The 21,243-nt window shown below is 39.5% G+C and overlaps 2 protein-coding genes across 2 annotated transcripts; one reads left to right on the forward strand and one right to left on the reverse strand.

Annotated features, from left to right (window-relative positions):
- The first annotated feature begins 1,844 nt into the window (after positions 1-1,844).
- Positions 1,845-2,971, forward strand: LOC115783384 (lysophosphatidic acid receptor 6). The gene has a single exon (XM_030734187.1). The coding sequence runs from the start codon at positions 1,845-1,847 to the stop codon at positions 2,805-2,807; it is 963 nt and encodes a 320-aa protein (XP_030590047.1). The 3' UTR covers positions 2,808-2,971.
- Positions 2,972-2,977: 6 nt separating this feature from the next.
- Positions 2,978-19,616, reverse strand: ints11 (integrator complex subunit 11). The gene is made up of 17 exons (XM_030734185.1): positions 19,412-19,616; positions 19,064-19,161; positions 16,377-16,450; positions 16,066-16,294; positions 15,845-15,943; positions 15,729-15,763; positions 11,994-12,132; positions 11,820-11,884; positions 11,229-11,418; positions 11,058-11,141; positions 10,874-10,963; positions 9,265-9,427; positions 9,051-9,161; positions 8,086-8,147; positions 7,621-7,763; positions 7,346-7,475; positions 2,978-3,253 (listed from the first exon to the last, which is right to left on the reverse strand). Exons 1-17 carry the CDS (start codon positions 19,437-19,439, stop codon positions 3,188-3,190), a joined length of 1,806 nt encoding a protein of 601 aa, XP_030590045.1. The 5' UTR covers positions 19,440-19,616; the 3' UTR covers positions 2,978-3,187.
- Positions 19,617-21,243: the final 1,627 nt, after the last annotated feature.

Genomic DNA, 21,243 nt, shown 5'->3' on the forward strand with positions numbered 1-21,243 from the left:
TACACCTACGCAGTAAAGCGGAGCTTTTGAGCATTTAACATTCTGACTGACTTTCATTTTGTGACCAACTTTTAGAATTTGTGGTGGTGACACTGGCTTGGCTGTCACTTTATAATAATAGTAATAATAAAAAAAAAACTGCATTTTATTCTTGATTTTCCTCCCTTATCTCCTTTTTCAACTTGGACACTTATTTTATTTCCCCAACATCCCCAGGACTTCCTGGGGCACATAACAGGGGTGTGGCTCAGGTGGTAGAGTGGATAGGCTAATCAGAGGGTCAGTGGTTTGATCTCTGAATCCTCCAGTCTGCATGTTGAAGTACTCCCAAGTTGTCCCTGGTGCATTTGTGTGACCGAGGGTGTCTGAATGTTACAAAAGGCACTTTGGCATAAATTACAATGCACTGAGTGCTCAATTAGAGTAGGAAAGTGCTATTTAATTACCTCATTAATTGGGTAAAGCTGGACCCCTGCAGTGTGTGAGCTGATTTTACACTCCGGCCAGATGATGATGCTGAATAGCAGGACTTAAGTCATACATTCACTTCCAAAAAAAAAAAAATCAACAGGCCCCATCACCTTTTGCAAACTGTTGTGATATAGATTTATTTTGATAAACTTTCCATTACATCACAGTTTGCACCCATCTGAAAGGAAAGATTGCAGGGCACACTGCAGATTACTGAATTAAACTTTATTAAATGAGAGATTTCAATTTATAATTTGCAAGAATTTCTTAAATCATGTTTTCACTTTATCATTGAGTCACTGGGTGTAGGGCAATGTAGTTTCTTTTAGTCAGTTTTACCTACTTAACACTGAACCTACCACACAGAGCAGCATGCGCTGGTATGAAAATGCCTTAATCTGTTAAAACCTTCCAAGCCAAAGGTTGTACAAATATGTGAACTCTTTTAAAAGTTTAATATGCCACTAGATGAAAATGTTCTGTTTGTCTTTGACCTTATATTACTAATCATATGTGTAAAAAACATTACTAATAACCACAAGCTGTTAAACTGTATACATCTACATTGAAGTAGGTGGATGACAGAAGTAGACTGTAGATAGTCATGCTTTGGTTTCCTGTGCCTATGTCACTGAGACAGGAAACTACACTGGTGGAGCAAAAAGCAGCATGTTACATACCCTCTGCAGTCAGAGAAGAGCAGCACAGTCAGAGGTCTGATCACATGTTTTTGATCTACAGTGTTACTTTCTGCATGTGGCGATCAAGCGGAGGAGTCCATAAGCGACTTGGTGAGTTACTTTTTATCCAATTGTTTCATATATGATTTATAATACTCTATAATATAGTTTTATTACTTTATCTATGAAAAGGCATCAGAAAATGTTTAATGACACCTGCTGAGATTGTAAAAATAATTCAGCACTATTAAAATTTATCAGTAAAGTAAAAATATTCAACATTCAAGAACATTTTTTTATTATTAAAGAAGTAGAACTTTTTTCGTTTTATTTTTGGCTTGATTTTCAGGCAGAAAAATCAACAGTGCCTGAGCACTGCCTTTCATTTTTGTTAGAAAATTCCTGGGGAAAAAAGTGCAGCATAAAACAGACACATTACTCTTGTTTTAACAAACCAGATTACTGCATTTTCTAGAGCAACAATAAAGTAGAAAGCAGAGTTTACTCTCGATGTTTCTGATCAGTTTGAGTTTGCTGCTGCGTGGAAGTGAAAGTGGAAAAACTCTGAATGGAAATATGTGTGTGTGTCACTACAGTTACAGGAGACAGCCTGCGATGCTTCGTTTTTGAGAATCAACCTACACTTTCTTTGCTTTGACAAAAAAAAAAAAAAAAAAAAAAAAAAGACCTGCCATGATGAATGCGACAAACTGCAGCAACCCAACAGAAGAGTACGAGATTTACCTTTTCCCAGCGGTCTACATCCTCGCTTTGCTTGTGGGTCTGCCGGGCAACCTAGCAGCCCTTTTTGTCTTCTCCTTCAGGACCACTCCCCGCACGGCCTTCAGTGTCTACATCAGCAACCTGGCAGCGGCGGACATCATCATCCTCTGCGTTCTTCCCTTTCGGATCCACTACCACATCAACAGGAACAACTGGATCTTCGGGGACTTCACCTGCCGCATCACGGGGATTCTATACTACTCCAACATCTACATGAGCATCTGCTTCATGACCTGTATCTGCGTGGACCGCTACATGGCCACGGTGCACCCGCACAATTACCTGAGGATGCGAAGCCCCTTTTGCTCTGTGGTCGCGAGCGTGGTCCTCTGGTGCGTTGCTGGAGTGGCCATCCTGGTCTTCATTCTCATGGGGCCTCTAAAAACCAACACAGACAAATCTGGAGGCCTCAGCTGTTTTGAAAACTTTGCCAAGGAAGAGTGGGACGACCGTATGGGGCCGTACAGCGTGCTGGGCCTCATCTTTGGCTCTCTGCTGCCCTCCATGATCACCCTGATATGTTACCCTCTGGCCGCCAAGCGCATTTCTATGATACGAACTAGAACAGCCCAAAAAGCTGTGAGGGTCATCAACACCATCCTGGCTATCATGGTGCTCTGCTTCCTGCCCAACCACATCGTGTATCTGCTGCACCTCCTTTACCGCAGGGGGGTAATCCAAAGCTGCTCTTTTGGCAGAGCCACCTACAACGCCCGGCGGGTCACCATGGCACTCATCACTCTCAACACATGTCTGGACCCTCTTCTCTACTATGTCACCACCAACCACTGCAAATGGGAGCGATTAAAGATGACATGGCTGTGGGGGGTGGTGAGCCGGAGAAGGGGGGTTTATGCCATTGCAGTGAACTGAGCGGGGAGTGGAGCCAACAACATACATACTGTAAATACAGCTGTAAATAAATAACACTCTGTATAAACTTCATCATCAGTGGATGTGAAACTGGAGTACTGCAAAGACTTTTCTGGAAAAATGTTTATTTGTACATCAAAATAAAAGAATAAATCAGAATTTGAGTGGCCTTTTTTTTTTTTTTTTTTTAACTATAAACAAGCCAATAATATGAAAAGGCCTGTGTGTAATACGTGTAAATAAAGGGCGCAGCCTTGTTGCTGAAGTTTACATGTGGACATTTTAGTTTCTCTGCACTTGGAAGCAGATTTAAACTACAAATGGGCTTATTTTAGTGTGAATGTCCTTCTAAATGTTTAGTTTAGAGGCCAAAAATTGCTTCAGCAGATTCCAGATGGAAGACCCTTTTTCAGTAGGGATGAGAGGAAGCTCCCCAGGTCTTCATCCTGGAGGGAGAGAAAGAGAGAGAGACACACACAAACATTTTAGGGAATAAGAAAGTGAGCATCATATTTGTGGTTGGCACACATACAGGTTAAGGATTTAGCTCAGGGCTTTCCAACCTTTTAATCTCATCAGTTTTTGCAGGCACATAGAGGGCCTGGATATGTATGATTAATGAGTATGATTGGTCTGCAGACAGAATGCACAAACCTCTGTCTGCCTCTGCCTTAAGTAAAAGCTCAAAAATATTTTAAATACAATTCTGGTGATTTTCTTTGGAGGAAGGGCGACACCTCCTTAAGTCTGAATTAAAATGGACATAAATTTAGTGTTTCTAACTCCAATCTGTCTTATTGTGACTAACTCATGCTAAGCTCCACTGACAAATTAGTTAATTTGGTCTGCAGCTAGTGATTATTCTTTGCTAATGAACAATTAAGTTCTTATTAAGTTTTAGATGAATTCAATACTAATTAGACTAAAGTTAAAAAAAAGAGAAGTTGAGTTTACACTGACATAAAGGAAATGAAAAAATGATCACATTTGAGAAGCTGAAACAAAAACATTTTAAAAACTATATTATTTTACATCCTATTTAATACATGTAACACGCTAATGGCTTTATATATCTATCCTTTAAAGTTCTTTATTTCATTTTTCAACCTTTAAAGCACACCTCACTACATTCTAGGACACACACTTTCTAACATGACATAAACTGCAATCAGCACCTACATGATCACAGTTTACAAAACTTTTGAAAGGGTTCTAATCAATGATTTTTAAGACATTTTGGATTGTATTATAATAAACTGGCAACTATTATTATTTAGATCTTTACCCTCATAAGCTTTCTTTGGCTTCTAACCTCCCCTGCACTGTTTTACTTTATTCATCTCTACTACTGTGTTTTCATATAATATGCAAACCAAATTAAACTTCATTAATTATTAAAACAGTTGTTTGAAAAATACTCTTTGTTTATTTATAAAATTAAATGCAATTTAGAGGACTTTACAAACAACTGATCGAGAATCTGTAACCAAGTAACTGCAGGGCACCACTATAGCTCACTTGGTTGAGTTGGCAACCCGTACAATGAAGTGTTACTGCACATCTGGATCTGAGTCCACCTCAGACCAAGTCTTGTGTGTCATTTCCCCTCCCTCCCACCCTACTTTCCTGCCTGCGCTTTGCTCTGTCCTGTCAAAATAAAGGCTAAAATGCCCAAAATAAAGCTTAAAAATCTACTAATTATAACGATATTTCTGAATTTAATAATTTGTGACACTTGTAAAAAAAAAAAATCTTTGAGATATTTTGTTCAGGGTGTGTTAATAATTTTTCATGATTTGTTTCTATGCCCTAACAGAAAATGCACAAAAAGAAGAAAAAGGAAATCACCTTATGTCAGTCCAATAACTTTTTGAATGAGTGCTTAATTTGTGTTTTCCCCTCATTAACTCTCTTTTCCTGCATGTGATCTCATTGTAATTCATAAATAATATCAGTTCTTAAATAAAAGTCTTATTACACCTCTACCTTTCCTGCTATGACAATGAGTTTGTGCGTTTTGTAAAGTCAGCCTTCTATCCCAGCTAATTATAAGTGATTGTTCAAGTTCTCCAAAGTCCTCAATTACACCTCAGTAATGTGACATATTCCACATTTTAAGCCATCAAAAACTATAATCATAAGATTTTTCTGAAGTCCCATCTTGAGGTTACGAGATATTAAAGGTACGACAGTAAGGCATAAAGTACACACAAGTATATTTTCTTCTTTTCTTACCCTTTGCTCTTTGCATGGAGCACACAAAGCCACAGAAACCTCTCTACTTCTTTCCATTGTGACTGAGTTTAACAGGCAGGTTTCCCCACCTTCTACTTTCAAAGCCCCTACTCTCATACTGTCCACCTACGCAACTGCTTTCACCCCTCATGGCTGAACCGCTCACCTTCAGCCCTGTGCAGGCACACTTGAATAACTGCCATCTCCTGAGCGTTGCGGTCAAAATTTTACTTGAGTCCATCACTGATAAGGATCTAGGACAGTAAACCCTGTTATTTACATTAACCTTCATCGATGTTCTTGCACTCATTGTGGTCACGATGGGTTACTCCTTCTCTGAAAAGGTTTCACGTGTCAAAATAAATCACATCTGGTGAATACAGTTGGTCTCGTTCTTGATATGAGCTGTCGGACTGCACTGTAACATTTTGATTATTTCTGCTGCATGCATAAGTGTGGCCCAGCTTTAATTCCCTCATACGCCTTTAAATCATATTTATCAACATTCACAGTGTAGCCCCGCCAGTCTTTAGATCAGATCCTTCAGGTGTGCATATTATTTGTGTGTATTATATTATCTACAGGTGGTATCTCTTGTAAGTGCACATGATGCTAGTACTTCTTCTTGTTTTAAATTTTATCAGATGAAATCCTAACACACACTTTTTGCTCTACTTTATTACATTTGCTGAAATAAAGTTATATAAGCTTCCTGAGTGCAGAGTGAGTCACCAGATCTGTTTAACAGGAAGAGGAAAGGTTGATATAAACCATCTCCAAAGCTACCGAGTCTTTAAACCTTGGAAAGGTTAAAGTCTGACAGACTGGTCTCAAGCAAAAAAAACTCCAAGAGTGACATTTATGATCCCGCTCTTAGGACCAGAAGTCATCTTAAATTAGAAATAACTTGTAAGCATATTTCTTTTTCTTCTCCTCTTCATTTTCTACCAGTCATTATTTTATTTGCATTTTATTTTATTTAAAGCAAATGTTTTTCTTTCATGTCGTGAATTTTCAGCCGAAGAAAATAAAATGTGAGTTTCCATTTACTTTAAAGAGTTATTCTGCAGCCATGTTCTGTTAAACCACTGCAGAAGAAGAAGAAGAAGAACATGCACCAAGTTTTTGTCATTTCAGCAAAGTTACTCCTCCAAAACCCGACGCACCACCAGAGGTGACAGGAAACCTTGCTGTCACAGAATATAATGTAACCTGAAATGTATCATTTACAGGTAAAACCAGGTAATCCAGGCCTTTATTACCAAAACTTTACAAATGTGTCTAATCCACAGAGCAGGAGGCTGTTCAGGGTGGGGTTTTTTTTTTTTTAAATCACACTGAACTTCTTTCATTTCCTTAAAATGTGGGTCAGTGAGAAGCTGAGACGCTCAGATGATTTCAGCCACCATTAACACCACATTTATATTTACAACATTAAACCATAAAGACCCAGACCACTTTCTCCTTAAAGGAAAATGAATGACAATACAAACTAAACCAAATGGAGCATGTGGATCAAATTTATTAAAAGTTTAGTTTAAATTCTATATAGCCCTTTCTACTCTACTTGAGCACTAAGAGCGCTTTATACAACATGACTCGTTCACCCATTCATGCAAGCATTTTTTCTGCGCCTGAGTGCTTCCTATGCAGCATTCACACACACTGGGTTTCAGTATTTTGCCCAAGGATACTTTGGCATGCAGACTTGAGCAGCCAGTACCACCACCTCTCCGATTAGGACTAATTGGAAGGTTGGTTAGGACTACCTCCTGAGCTACAGACACTGTTAAGCACCTCCTCTCCATATTGAAGAGCAAAAACATGTGCATAATATTTCCTGGACATTCATCTTTCATTATATCCTGTGTTACATTTTTAGCACACAACATAAGTTTTCCAGCGTCTTGTTGTTTTTTTTCACTGAATTTGATTAGAAAATGTCCTCATGTGTGATCACAGCAATTCGATAACTAGATGACTGGGTGCTAATGGAAATTCCAGGCTTCAACTGCACAGGCAGGTTTCCACTTCACTGTATGCCAATCAGTTTTCCTTTGCCACCACTGGTACTGCTTGCCTCAAGGGTGAGAAAAGTTTAACTCAACACCCTCCCTGTTTGCTTATTTTACCCATTGTTGCTACATGTTGCTGTATTTCATTGACATTGACTGGCTTTGCTCCTGGTCCCTTCCTGTGTGGACACCCCCTAAGACCTTGTTGCTGTTCAAAGCATTTAAAAGATCACTTAGATAAGAAAAAATAAAAAGACCGTGCTGCAAATATAATGCCAAAGTTTTCACCTGATAACTCCAGGAAAGCAGCAGGACTTTGGTGTTGGAGTCTTCTGCGGAGGAGGAGACCTTGATGACGATAGACTCCACTATGACTGTACCATCAGGGAGATGCTGGATGGTGTAACCTTTTAACACACTGAAACAACAAAAAAAAAAGGATATATTTTGATAATTATACTGAGAGAAAGTGAAAACAAGCATGCTTTATAACAAGCAGATAATAAGGTAGACAAATTCAGATTAATCATTAGTTGGTAGCATCTTGGTGACCTTCCTCTCACCTCTTGAGGTGAGTGTAGATTCTGTGGAGCGTGTCCGCATCGCTGTGAGGATCCTGGAGCTGCACGCGGCAGGTGAACCGTAACTGATGCTCGTTGAGGCCCAGCTCCTTCAGGGCCTGCTCCGATGATACTAGCTTCAGACTCTGCGTGTAGTGAAAGACACCAGGGGGGTAATTATCATTACACGATAAATAATAAGTGAGCAACTGCAGGTCACAAGTTAAAGAGGTACAGCAGTTTACTAGGCACACCTACCTAAAGCTAAGCTGTGCAAACTGATGCAACAATCTTGCAATAAATCAAAGCAAAAGTTCAGTTTGGAAAGTCAGTTTATATTTAGTTGAATCTCACTGACATAAACAAGAAAAAAGCAAAATAATTAAACAGAAAACTGAGTCAACTTAATAAAAACTGCTTCTTTAGGTGCTCCTAATGAACTGAAAACGTATAAACTGTGAAACTTACATTTTCCTTCATGATCAGCGTTCCATGCATGGTGCGAGGTTTTTTAGGATCAGGCAGGGGTCCTGCAGCACAATAAAAAAGTAAGTAATTTTATAAACTCCTGTTTATGATCAAAACTAGGCAATACAGGTCCTGGTGCAAAGGCTGTCTGGGGTAAAGTCCAAGAAAAGTGAGCAAACATACATTAACCTTTTTCCATTTCTGTTTTTTTTTTTTGTTTTTTACAATCTATCACCCAATCCTGTGATAATGCAAGCTGCGCTTAAATCGGTCAGTTTTGTGTAGAAGCAGAGAAAAATGGTACATTAAATGCCCCCTTTTCAGGTTTTTTTTATTGTCTTTTCTGCAGAGATCCTGAAGCAGAAAGCCTGGCTTAACATTGCTGCGAGACCCCTTTTCTCTGACTGGGGTTTTAGATTTTGTCAAGTCAGCTCACACAAAGAAAGCCTGGTTATGCTGAACTCACTTTGTGCATGTATATATTTTATTCTAAGAGAAGTAATCATATTTTTTTGTTTGTTTTTAAGGTGTAATGATTTAAGTAATGACTATTTATGGCTCCTAAATCTTTTACCTCATTATCACTTTATACCTCTGATCAGGAGCTAAAGATTCCCGCCTATCAACTTTATAACAGAAAAGTTAAACAGAAGTCTAAAAGTACCAGGAATAACTGGGACTAAATTCAGCGGTTCTTGGAAAGTGCGAAAAGTGTTACAGTAATTAAACCGCTGCTGTACTGTCCCGACTTACACGGGAACTCATTTTCTCTCATCTCTTAATGTCACATAAATGACATTTTTCATTACCACACCTAATGTGGGTCACAATTCTGAATGGAGGTGGCACGAGCACGCAACAAATGCAATCTGCTAACCAAAGTCAGGACAAATGAAGAGAAATCCAAAGTGAAACTATGTAGGCACACTGCACCTAACCCATATTTACCACAGAAAACAAGATACCTCCAAGAGCCATCTCTCTCTTTAGTAGGTTGAGTGAGATATCAACAGGCACACTGGGGTTTGTGGTCACAGTCGTCGTCTCTCCATTAGCGGGCATGTAACAGTCGATGCCTGCCATTAAAAACAACAACAACAACCACCAAAAAAAAAACAGAAGCATTAGCGGTGTTGAATCATTTCAAGCTTTACTGATGAGTGTGTGGTCTGTACTCACTGAACTCCTGCTCAATCTTCCCCTTCAGAAACTCCATTTTCACTGCCTCTCCATGCACCAGCAGCATGTTGCGAGGCTCTGCCATGCGAATGAGCTGCATGATGCCTTTGGCGTCTGCATGTGCACTGAAGGACATGTACTCGACCTGCAGCTTCACATCCAACTGTAAGAATCACAGAGAGATTCAGAGGCAATGACTCGGATGCTTCTCCGTTATTTTTAAAAGGACTTTTGTCATTTTAGGAAATTTGCTTATTCACTTTCTTGCATGGAGTTGGCTACACTGATCAGCAGCATGACAGGCTGTTAAAGGAGAAACCACTGCCTGCTGGTGGTGCAGTTTAGCTTAGTATAAATACTGGGGCCGGTTTCAAATTGATATTTAAAATTAATCGTAACTTTACTGGCAAAATTCTGAAGTAAATTCATGACTATGTGACAGTGTTCTGTTAGTCAGATAAAGGTTACCTTATTGTTTATCTGCTCTACACCTCAGAGCTCAGTATATATACTATGTACACAATAGGAGTGTGCCAAATCATATTATCTGCAATATTACCAGTATAAATTTTTATGGGATATAAAAGTGTCATATCGCCATGTGTTTACATTCCCTAGGGCGCACAACAATGAGAAAAACCCAGAGACGTCTGACGGCATGAGGTCTGTGTCAGCTTTCAATGACTGTTTAATAAAATGGGAGCTACTAGAACAACCTCCAACAAAAACACAGGGCTTTAAACAGCATGGGTATGCTGTCGTCATAAAAAGCCTGAGCCAAGTTACAACATCCCAGGTAGAAAATACATTTCAATTTCAGTTTTATTACTGTAAGTGACAATACTGTGCAGGCTCCTGAGGAGTTATGACTTAGTTTAGTTATTGTTAAACTTAAGTGTAGTGCAGCTTTTTTATAGTTTTCCATTGAAAATACTACCCAGGCTACTGTTATGCTTACATTTGACTTATGGCGCATCACTGTATATATTGCTGCACCACTACTCCTGGAATATAATGCTGCTGCTGCTGCTGCAGGCACCTTGTGGAAACAGCATCACACTTTGAATCAGGTAGTCTGTCATCGATGATAGCAGCTCATTGGACAAGAATGATGGAAAATGACCTTTTTTTTTTTTTTGCACTACTACATACTGCTGCCTGCAAGCTGCCCTCAAACATTAAAGGTTCTGGAGTTCCCTGTATATATATTTATCAATAGGCCAGAAAGAACAGATACATGCACAGGCCTTTTTTTTTTTTTTTAGCTAAGGTAACATAGACTTATTGCCTTACATGTACGCAGATGAGTCGTGGTTATGTTTATGGCCACAGAGGCCCATTTTGAGCCTTTAGAAGTTCTGGTAGACCTTTACACCTTCACATTTAAGTGGTATCGATTTGCTCATCTAAACCCTGCTGAATACTGTAGTAAATGTAGTAAATTTGGAGCTACTTCTTTTTGGGTCTTTGCTTCAGCCGAGTTCAAAGAAAACTGAGAGGGAACGGCACGACTGAGTGAGGAGAATATGAATAAATGAGGCGACTTTATCTTCTCACCTAAAAGAAATAAATATCTTTGCTTAAAGAAAATAAATAAAATAAATCTTACTGTTGCTCTTCCTTCCATCTCCAGTTTTCTCTGCCCATTTAGGATCTTGTGACCGATTGTTCCCTGTACGCAATACCCAGGCATGATAACCTTAAAAAAAAAGAAGAAAAGAGAAAAAGACCTTTTTTAGATTTCAAGTGTAGCAATTTTCAAAAAGTGATGTCCATTTTCTAATCAGACTCACCATGTTTTTCTCATTGCCAGCCCATTTCTTGAATATCTGCAGAGACTGACCTGCATGCAGCATACCTGGTGTTGCAAACACCACCTGAAAGTATCCACACGTTTTTACTTTACTGCATTTTGACTTACTCGGTCAGAAATTTCTCACACGTTTGAGGAAAAATGGACTCACCATAGGACCAGGATTATCAGCGTAGGAGCGATCAAAAGCCTTGATGTGCTTGAACTCAAACATGTTTCTCTGTACAAAGGTTTTTCGAATCTTCTGGTTGGTCCATGTTATGAAAAGCTTGTAGTAATGATTAGCTTTCTCTGTCAGCCCAGTGGAGAAGTAGATTGGGGCCTTCAAGTTCATTCTCTCCCTGTGTGGTGAGAGGAGATAATTAGAGCATCCGTCCAAAGAGCCAGTGAAAAAGTTAATATGCCACCATTATTCTATCAAGCTTAATACCTTGAATACAGCTATTTTAGGGAACTGTCCAGACAAATATCAGACCTTTTTGTGTTGTAATCATGTGCAATTACTCCACACTGAAAGGACTTTTTATTTAATAGGAATGTCAACAATTATGCGCTAGAAAAATGGCCTTTATCTGATATCACTCAGCCAGGGAACAGACTATGATTATCCCCACACATCACTGTCTTTACCCGCTTTGACAGAGACTTCCTCGCTTTTTAAAAGAAACCATGTGGAAAGCAGAGATATATAAAAGCCCCATTTGTTAATATTTCTGAGGAGTTCTTTAAAACTGAATTCTACCAAAATGTTTCCAGCAGGATGCAAAGTTCTTGTGCTCGACCAAGGGCAAAAACTGGAATGAGAACCTGGAAGATTTAGAAGAAAACAAAGAACTTAGAAAATATATAATACTAAGAGGAAGAAAACCCCAACTATGACCACAAAATGCAATATTTTGTTAACTTTAACCTTTACCTTTCCTCCTCTTTCTATGGTTTCATGAACTTTCTTCAGAAAGTCCCGCTCTCTGCATCTCTTTGAGTCACGGATGGTGGTGGCGTACGTAGACTCAGAGATGAGGATGTCTGGGCGACACTTATCAATCCACGCAGCACTGCGAAAATACAACACCAGGATGAGATGTACAAAACCTGTACAATTTGGGAGGGTTATGGAATAAGACTGAAGACATCAAAACAAATAAACAAATATGGAATTATATACAGTGGAGATAAAGGTGTGAGCAAAGCATGTGTATGAAAAATAAAGTCAATGCCTTAAAAATGCGTTCTTTCTAACGGCCACCAGGGCACAACTCCTCTCATTGCAAGATGGACGTAGCTAACACCAACATCACCCACTGGTTTGGGACTTTGCATTTTGAAGCTTTAACTTTAGTGTTTTGACTGCCACCGTGTTGGATTTTTGGAGACTAATCTTGAGACTTCAGACTTTGGCTACATCTGTATTTTATATAAACGCTGCCTCAACAAGCCATCCCACAACAGCTCCCAGAACTCAGTTGTTTGTTCATGGAAAGAAAGTTGTGGCTCTGGAAAACTAAGAACACTGTACAACACAGACATGAATTGATTGCCTTACATGTATACAGACAAGTCGTGGTTATGTTTTCAGTCACAGAAGGCCATTTGGATCCTTTAGTAGTTCTGGTAGACAGAGACAAACTAGCTGGTCCAGTGTTTCTGATCTTTATGCTAAACTAACACCTTCCTGGATTCGGATTCATATATAAGTGGTACTGATTTGCCCATCTAAACATCCTTGAAGACAGTGGGAAATTTGGAGCTACTTCTAGGATCTATGCAACTCAACCCTAAAGCATACCCTGCTTTATCTTCCTTTTTGACTCTAGTGGGACTTACACTTTACAAAATTAAGATGCTGTACTCAGTAAGACTCTAAGCTAGTATTTGGCACCACATGATAACATGAGGAGAGTGTTTACTAAGGTCATAGATCAAGTGAGCAGGTGGGTAATTTTCCCATAAACTGGTGCATTTGTCATCCTCTGGGGGTGACAAATGCAGCCAACATGGAAGTGACAAAAACTGCAGTTCTTCAAGTGGCCACCTGAGGCCGATTCCAAAATCAAGCAAAATCTCAGACTTCCTGTTAAAAACAACCCAAACATGTTGGCTTTTGGGAGCCAGATGTCAGCATATTTAGATGAGAAGGGTGAGTGTTAAGGCTGGCAAATCTGGATGAAAAGATCAATCTATAAACTGCGAGTACAACACACACAGATATCTGCTATTTAGTGCTAAATCACACTAAATAGTAACAGACTAATAAAATAATAAATTTTTACTAACCAATATTAAAGCACAAACATCTTGGACAGCCTTTCCTACACAGCAAGCCACAATATTTGTCAAATAATAATTCAAAAAGCAGAACAAACACTGTTGAGAGGTCCAGACAGTGCCTCAAATTAGCAGAGCTGAGGCCTAACTCCAGCATCCATTTGGAGTTAGAAACTATCCTTAGAGGCCAAAATCAAATCAAAATTATACCAGCCTAAAAACACGTTTACTTCTGCTGTAAAGATGGGAATTTTAACATGGGGTCTAACTTTTTTTTTGCCACATCTGCATTGGCGTCATTTTTTCAGCTCCACAGGTTGCTGCTTGACCACACTGTGGTAGCCACGCCATTCTTAAATACATCACCAACAGTGTCATCAATGAAGCTCCTCCCTCACCTGGCTGCAACTAAAAACTCACGTTTGGACTCATCAGACCAAAGTCCAGATTCAGACTTATCTAATGCCCATTTCTTGTGTTTCTTAATCCAGGCAGTTAATTTCTTCTAATTAGTCTCCCTCAGTAGTTATTTACACAACCTCCTCCCTGCAGCTTATGTTGAGATCTGCCACTGATTGAACTCTGCGAAGCACTGATGTGCCCTCTGATCTGAGTTGCTGTTAATTGGTGATTTCTGAGCCTCTAATGAACATTTTCAGCAGCCGAGGTGACTCTGTGTCTCCTCAGGTGGTCCTCATGAGAAACTGTTTCATCTCAGCATTTGATGTTTTTGAAGGAAACTTTAAAAGTTGTTTTCTGGCCTGATAACCTTCATGTCTTAAAGTACTGAAGGACTTTCTGTTCACTTTACTTATTTGATTATTTATTTTGATACCTGCAGAGGTCAAACTGGGCTCTTTGCTCACTCAACACTTAACCGGGGCTTGTTTTCCATGAATTATTATCAATGTGACATGACATGGAGGTGATCGGCTTGCGGGACTGCTGAGCCTTTAGGTCATCTGTATTTTGGGGCTTCTCAGCTTCCTCAGAACCCCCCCCAATGAGTTCAGGTCAGGTGAGTTGGCTGGCCAATCAACCACAGTAATATCATGGTCAGCAAACCATTTAGTAGTAGTTTTGGCACTGTGGGCAGGCGCTAAGTCCTGCTGTAAAAGGAAATGAGGATCTCCATGAAGCTTGTCAGCAGGTGGGAAAATGAAATGCTCTAAAATCTCCTGGCAGCTTAAAACAAAGGGGAGACATCGCTGTGGCACAAACATCCTCTTACCCTTTAGATCCCAGTTTTATTTTTTTTTAAAAAACACTGAATAGAGCAAATAGAGTGGCTTCTGTGTAAATATCGAAATCCTGAAATTTATTCCTGAAAACCTCCCCACATATCTGAATATTTGGGTACAGCCCTGACACTTTCATATGTTCTTTAATAGTTTTGATGTCTACCAGTAAAAATCTACAATGTGTGGCACCCTGTAGGTGGACCACAAGAAGTGAATCAATTATTTTTAATTTTGTAATTTAAAATCGCCATCAGGGGCAGCTCAGGTTGGACAGTTTGAAAGGGAGGCAAGGCCATGTACCTGAGGAGGGATAGTGGATAAATTGGGAAAAGGATGTTGAAGACTGAGCTCCCAGGAAAGAGGAAAACCACAAAGAGGGTTTATGTGGTGAAAGAGGACGTGCAGAACAGCAAGTGATGGGGTAAGATGGAGGGAGACCAGCTGCTGTGGTGACCCCTAAAGGGTGCAGTCTAAAGAAGAAGATTAAAATTGAAAAAAGAAACAGAACTAATGAAATAAAGGCATGAAATTTATAAATTACAGGTTATTCTTCATCTTCTGACCCATTTTTTTTTTGATCCAGAAGTTCTTTTATTTCTTGTCCATTTTGGGAAAGTAGTTTAATGATGGTAAAAGCCGTTAATGGAGGGTCAACCTCAACAAGCAAATTGTCAGTAGAACAAAATGAATCAATGAAAACAGGACAGAAATATTTCAACTTTGGCTTGTGTGAGGATCACAGTTGCTTTGTTAGATTTTCAGAAAATATATTTATTATTAAATTCAAAATGAGCACCAGCAGTCCTAAGTTTGTGAATGTATGATCTAAACATCCATCCATCCACTTTCTTCCTCCTATCCTTTCCAGGGTCACGGGGGAAATGGAGCCTATCCAAGCTGCCATACGACAACAGGTAAGGTACATCCTGGGCAGGTCGCCAGTCTGTCACAGGGCTAACACAGAGAGACAGACAACCATTCACACTCACAGCCACACCTACGGGCAATTTAGAATCACCAATTAACCTAACCCAACTAACTGTGGGAGGAAAAACCTTGAATGAGTAAGTTTGTCCAAAATTTACGCTGATTCTATTAGCATAAAATCCTGCTGATTATCATTAAACACAGTAAAATCCACTTACCCTAAATGCCTGTCCGGTGTCATGTTATAGTCACCCTAAAATGAAAGGACATTATTCTTAGACTGAAGTTGCTAAATTCACCAACTGTGACACAGCACAGGCTTGTTTACACTCACGGTGTAGACCACAGACTCTGATCCCACTTTGATGTGCACCATAGCAGCTCCCAGGACATGGCCTGCATAGTACGCCTTGATCTCCAACTCATCATCCACCTGCCAGCAGCACAACACAAACAGCTTGAACTGCCATCAAAAGAGAAGAAGCAGCTGGTGCAGAAGCAACCATTAGACACGTGTGCGTGGGCACGTGGTCAAAAACGATGTCAGCACTGCACCTGGACAGTCTGATGTAGGTTCAAAGGAATCACTTTCTTCATGCAGTCCTTGATCATCTGTGAAGTGAAGAAGTTGGTTTCACCCTTTTTGTCAACAGTGATCTTCCGGAAATCTTCCAGTAAAATGGGGCAAATGGCTTTGGTGGGATGGGTCATGTAGATGGGTCCGTCATACCCCACCATCTCACTCATGTAGGGCAGGGCACCGCAATGGTCCAAGTGGAAATGGCTGAAAGAAGAACAGGTGTAGTTATGTTATAGATGCTGTTGAGATAAAAAGGTGTAATATGCAGAAGAGAGAGACGACAAACCTGATGATCACACAGTCCAAGAAGTCTGTCAGACGCCCGTTCTGAGTTACATAAGAAAAGTCTGGGAAACGTCTCTGCAATAACAAAACAATCTGTCATTCAGCTGAGACTGAATATAGAAAATCCTCTTTCAAAGGCACAAACTAGTGCATTCAAAAAAGAAAGCCTCTTTTCTAGAAGGACTACTTTAATACAGCTGTTTTTAAGATGCATTCAAAGTCAGAGTGAACACAACAACTCATATCTCTTATATGCTGGGTGTAATGAACTATAATGTAATGCATTACATTAGTCGTATCACGTTTTTCAGTAACATAGTTATATAACAAGTTATTGTACTAAATTCAGTAACCAGACTGTGGTGACAATTATGTCATTACTCGTGTTGCAAAGTTTTTCAGGCAGATAGAATGAAAAGAAAAAAAAACACATCAAATGTGCACACTTGTGCTGCAATCAGCTGATTTCAGTTTGTGTGCAGGGAGGAGGAAAATGGTGGTGCTGTCTACAACGTTTGAGGAGTGGAGCTATGGACACTGCTTTTATTTTTATTGCACACAAGGACAAGAGCACTATGTTAAAATGCAAACTACATCCAGGACAGAAACAACTGTATTATATTGCTAACGCAACTTCGGCTCTTCACAAACACCTGCACAGACAACATGCTAACGCAGTGAAGAACCCAGAGTGATGTTCAAGCTGAGTGTATGCAGACCCCAACCCAGCAGCCAGAGCCTGAACCTCAACAGGTAACAGTGATGAGCAGTCAGGCTTGTGGCATTTCTATCTGTACATATTTCTAAAGTAGAATCACTGTGGTGATCACTTTCAAGCCTCTTCGGACTGGTTTTCAATTTTACTTTGTGTTGTTGGTTTTAAACACTAAAAAGAAAGCTTGTGTGTGTGTCCTCATTAGAATAGGGATCTGTGCTGGCGTGTGGGACTGTAGCCTCAGGTTTATATTAACCGACAACGACGTGACAATACATTTCAGGTCATGTTACCGAGTAATGTGAGTAATTTAAAAAGTAGTTTAAGAAATTACTTTCTCCTTCTTTGGCAAATGATTTTGTGATGTACTGCACTACAAAAAATAATGTGTAATGCATTACTTTTTTTTTTTATCAACACCGACACTGCTTATATAGATATCTGCTGGCTATCCCAAAAGCCCCAAAACATTTACAAGTGCCCATAGACCACACATGGGCAAAATAGATGGGCTGAAAAGGGCACTTCAGCCCCCAGTGTGCTAAAAGGAAAACTACAAAAAACTCCCAAAAAACAGATAAAAGCCATCAAGCTATAACGTCAACGTCATAAACCCAAATTTTTGAGGAATAATTCCAGGACCTTCTTGAAGGATCATCTGCCTCCAATATACCGAGAATATTTCTATCCCCTCCAATGTCGCACCAACCCTCCACATCTCCTCCTTCACTACATCCACAAATCTCCTCTGTGGTCTTTCTCTTTTCCTCCTGCCTGGCAGCTGCATCTCCATCTTCATCATGTCCAAATCATCTCAGTCTTGCCTCTTTAACTTTGCCTCTAAACTGCTCAACCTGAGCTGCTCCTCTGATGTACTCATTTCTAACCCCAATGAAAATCTTGGCATCTTCAACTCCACCTCTCGTCTTTTTGTCAGTGCCACCATCTCCAAACCAGACATCACAGCAGGTCTCACTACCATGTTGGATTTTTACAGACTAATCTTGAGACTTCAGACTGTTAAGCCCAAAATCAATGGTTGACATCACCTTGGCTACATCTATAGTTGATAAACACTCTGCCTCAACAAGCTATCCCATTTGTTTTGAGCTCCCAGAACTCAGTTGTTTGTTTATGACAAGAAAGGAGTGGATCTTACTGGAGGACACAACGCAATCCAGACATACAGTGATCCAGAAGAATTTTCTTTTCATGTTACTGCTGAAAACTTTGTGAGTTAAGCAACTCAACCAAAAGGGAGACAACAGCATCACCCACTACACCCACTATGCAACAATCTCCTCCATCAGTATGATGAAATCATGTGCATGTCTGAAAGAGGCTTTAGCAACCCTCAGATGTTGTTTTCCCCTGTATATATATTTATCAGTAGGCCAGAAAGAACAAATACACAGGTCTTTTTTAGGTAAGGTAACACAGAGTCAATGCCTTACATGTATGCAGATGAGTCGTGGTTATGTTTATGGCCACAGAGGCCCATTTTGAGCCTTTAGAAGTTATAGGTAGAGACATTGCATGGCTGTAATGATGAGTCCAAACTTTAAGACATTAAGGTAGATAGAGACAACCTAGCTGGTCCCCTGTTTCTAATCATTATGCTAAACTAACACCTTCCTGGCTGCAGATTCATATTTAAGTGGTATCTCAATACCATCTTGTAAACCTTCCCAGTGTATGGCAGCCTAAGTTGTGTTAACTTTTAGTGTCATGTTTGAAATACTTCTGAGAGCATGTTTGTATTGTTACACTTTAGATTCGTTGTTTTTGCATATCTCATGTAGGATTTATACTGTGGTTTTTTGTTTTGGGATTCTTCTTAACAGTTATTTTTACATTGAGCCACGCGCAGGTTGTTTATAAATAACACAACGGAAACGAATAAGGGAACGTGACATACTGTTTATATTGCATGGTTGTAATGTTTTCAACGATAAAGGCACTATTTCACTCACATCATCGTTGTATCCCATGTGCATCCCACAGTCGAGCATTATGTTTTTGCCTCCGATGGAGACGAGGATGCAGCTCCTGCCCACATCCTGTCCAGCACCTTGGAGAGGGAGCACATAAGAAAAAAGCTCAGAAATGCACTCACTTAGCAACTGCAGCAGACACACAGGTGCACAGCGGTGGGACTTAAAGCCTGTTTAGCACCATTTAAAGACAGAAAACAGGCGATGGTTACTTGTCAAAGCGAGGCAGACGCTTAAAGCGGTGTTAAAAATTTTCCAGCTAACATACAATTTGAATGTTGATGGAACTGGCTTAGCAGGTGCTAGCTAGCTAGCTTCTGGACTCACCGAGCGGCGTTACTTTTATTTCAGGCATGTTTTTTCATCGGGGCAGCCCGTTTTTTTATACATAGGTAAATGACACCAAGGTGACCCAAACGGCTGTGTCGGCTAAATAACCACTGGGTTAGATGGGAAAGTTTATTGTCCCTAACTTTAAAACGTGCGGCTAATTTCATACACTGACTTTCTATTTTTTTTTTTTCTCATTAGCGTCATGGTAAGGGGCAGGACTTCCGGTTAGCACTTTCAAAATAAACCCCCCTTACCAAGCAAAGCTGCAGAAACCGCAGGTGGAAAGTACCAGAGTATAGTGTTGAAGCACCTTTTCCAAATCTTATTGTGATACTCTATATTTCCCTTCAAGTTGAAGACAAATTTAAATATATTTATATATCTGGTAAGGTTAATTTTTTTTTTCTTTTTTGTTGCCAGTCAGTATAAGGAAAAATTATGTCATTGTGTGAAGGAGTGAGCTTTTATTATATTAGTGACCAAGAAAATATGGCAACAGGTAGCCTGGAAATGAATCAACTACCATTTAATTAATCATTTGTGGTTTTATTGGGTCAACCACCCCAAAACAACAGTGAGGCGAAAAAGTGCAGGCAGGGTGGGTGGTGATCAGTGTCAAGGGTGATTTGTGACAGAGTAGCAGCAAGAGTGAAAGGGGAGGTTTACAAGGTGGTAGTGAGACCTGCTATATGTTTGATTTGTCAGAGATTTTATGCTGGATGCCCTTTCAGATGCAACCCTCCTATTTATCTGGGCTTGGGACCAGCACTGGGAATACTCCAGCTTGTGACCCAGTAAGGCTGGGTCAGGAGAAGACACAATCTTCTCCTGATCTTGAACTGGGGCTCTTTCACATGTAAGGCAAACGTGTTGTCCACTACACCCTGTTATTATTTGTTATAAGTTATGCTCACTTTTTTCTGCTGCTGATTGCCCAAATTTTTGGATTAAAAAAAAAACAAATTTTCTTATCAGGTGAGTGCTAATATTGGGTAGTTTTATTTGTCTGGGCCTTTTACATTCATGAGTTTTTATGTTGTGAAAAATACTTTTATTTTAAAAAGTAAAAATGCAGAAGAATATTTGGGAAACTCAAACTCTGAAAGTGATTTCAACTAGAACTGAGAATTTTTGTTTCAGTTATTAATGAATCTGCCAAATGACTTCTCAAACAAATAAAAATTCAGTCTATAAAACACCATTAAACTTAAGGGACTTACTTCATTCACAATTTCCCAAAAATATGTCTTCAAATGATACTGTGTGTAAAAAAAAAGGGGCTCAAGAGTTTAATCAGTAATCAGAATATAGCTTCTGATTCATTTTTGATTTTTCTAACATTTTCAGCTTTAATTTGGAGGGATGTGGGTCAAAGTGTACTTTATTCATATTTGACTTGCTTATCTCATTGGTAAGAACAGAAAAGAAATCTCAAGTCATCAGATGTAATTTTTCACAACAGTGCTCAATACGCTTGTATTTTTTCCAGCAATGTTTACAATAAATTAACACTAGGCCAGTTTTTCATGTACATTTTTTCTGTTATAACCTCTCTGTGACATTTTTAGAGCTCTCATCCTTAATGCTTCTTATTCTTTGCATCAGTGCTTCACTGAACACTCACCAGCTGCCATTTCAGGTGACATTTCAGCTGGCAATTCACCTTTTCATAGCTCTTTTTTGACCCAATTTCAACACCTGCAGGGCTTTCAGGTGGATTCATTTTAAAAGTTTCTGGTATAGAAAACCTTTTTTACTTTTCAGTCTTCACCCAGTTATATTTAGGCAACAAAATATTTGATTCGGTGAAAAAAATAATGGAAGGG

This window comes from Archocentrus centrarchus, chromosome 7 (genome assembly GCF_007364275.1).
Source record: "Archocentrus centrarchus isolate MPI-CPG fArcCen1 chromosome 7, fArcCen1, whole genome shotgun sequence".
Taxonomy (NCBI): domain Eukaryota; kingdom Metazoa; phylum Chordata; class Actinopteri; order Cichliformes; family Cichlidae; genus Archocentrus; species Archocentrus centrarchus.

What these genes read in the sequence shown, in the direction of transcription:
- LOC115783384 (XM_030734187.1), top strand. Translation starts at nt 1,845, where the DNA reads ATGATGAATGCGACAAACTGCAGCAACCCAACAGAAGAGTACGAGATT.
- ints11 (XM_030734185.1), bottom strand. Translation starts at nt 19,439, where the DNA reads ATGCCTGAAATAAAAGTAACGCCGCTCG. An exon ending in CCATAGAAAGAGGAGGAAAG is followed by an intron (nt 11,885 to 11,993) that starts GTAAAGGTTAAA and finishes TAAATCTTCCAG; the next exon opens with GTTCTCATTCCAGTTTTTGC. An exon ending in CGCTGATCATGAAGGAAAAT is followed by an intron (nt 7,764 to 8,085) that starts GTAAGTTTCACA and finishes CACTACACGCAG; the next exon opens with AGTCTGAAGCTAGTATCATC.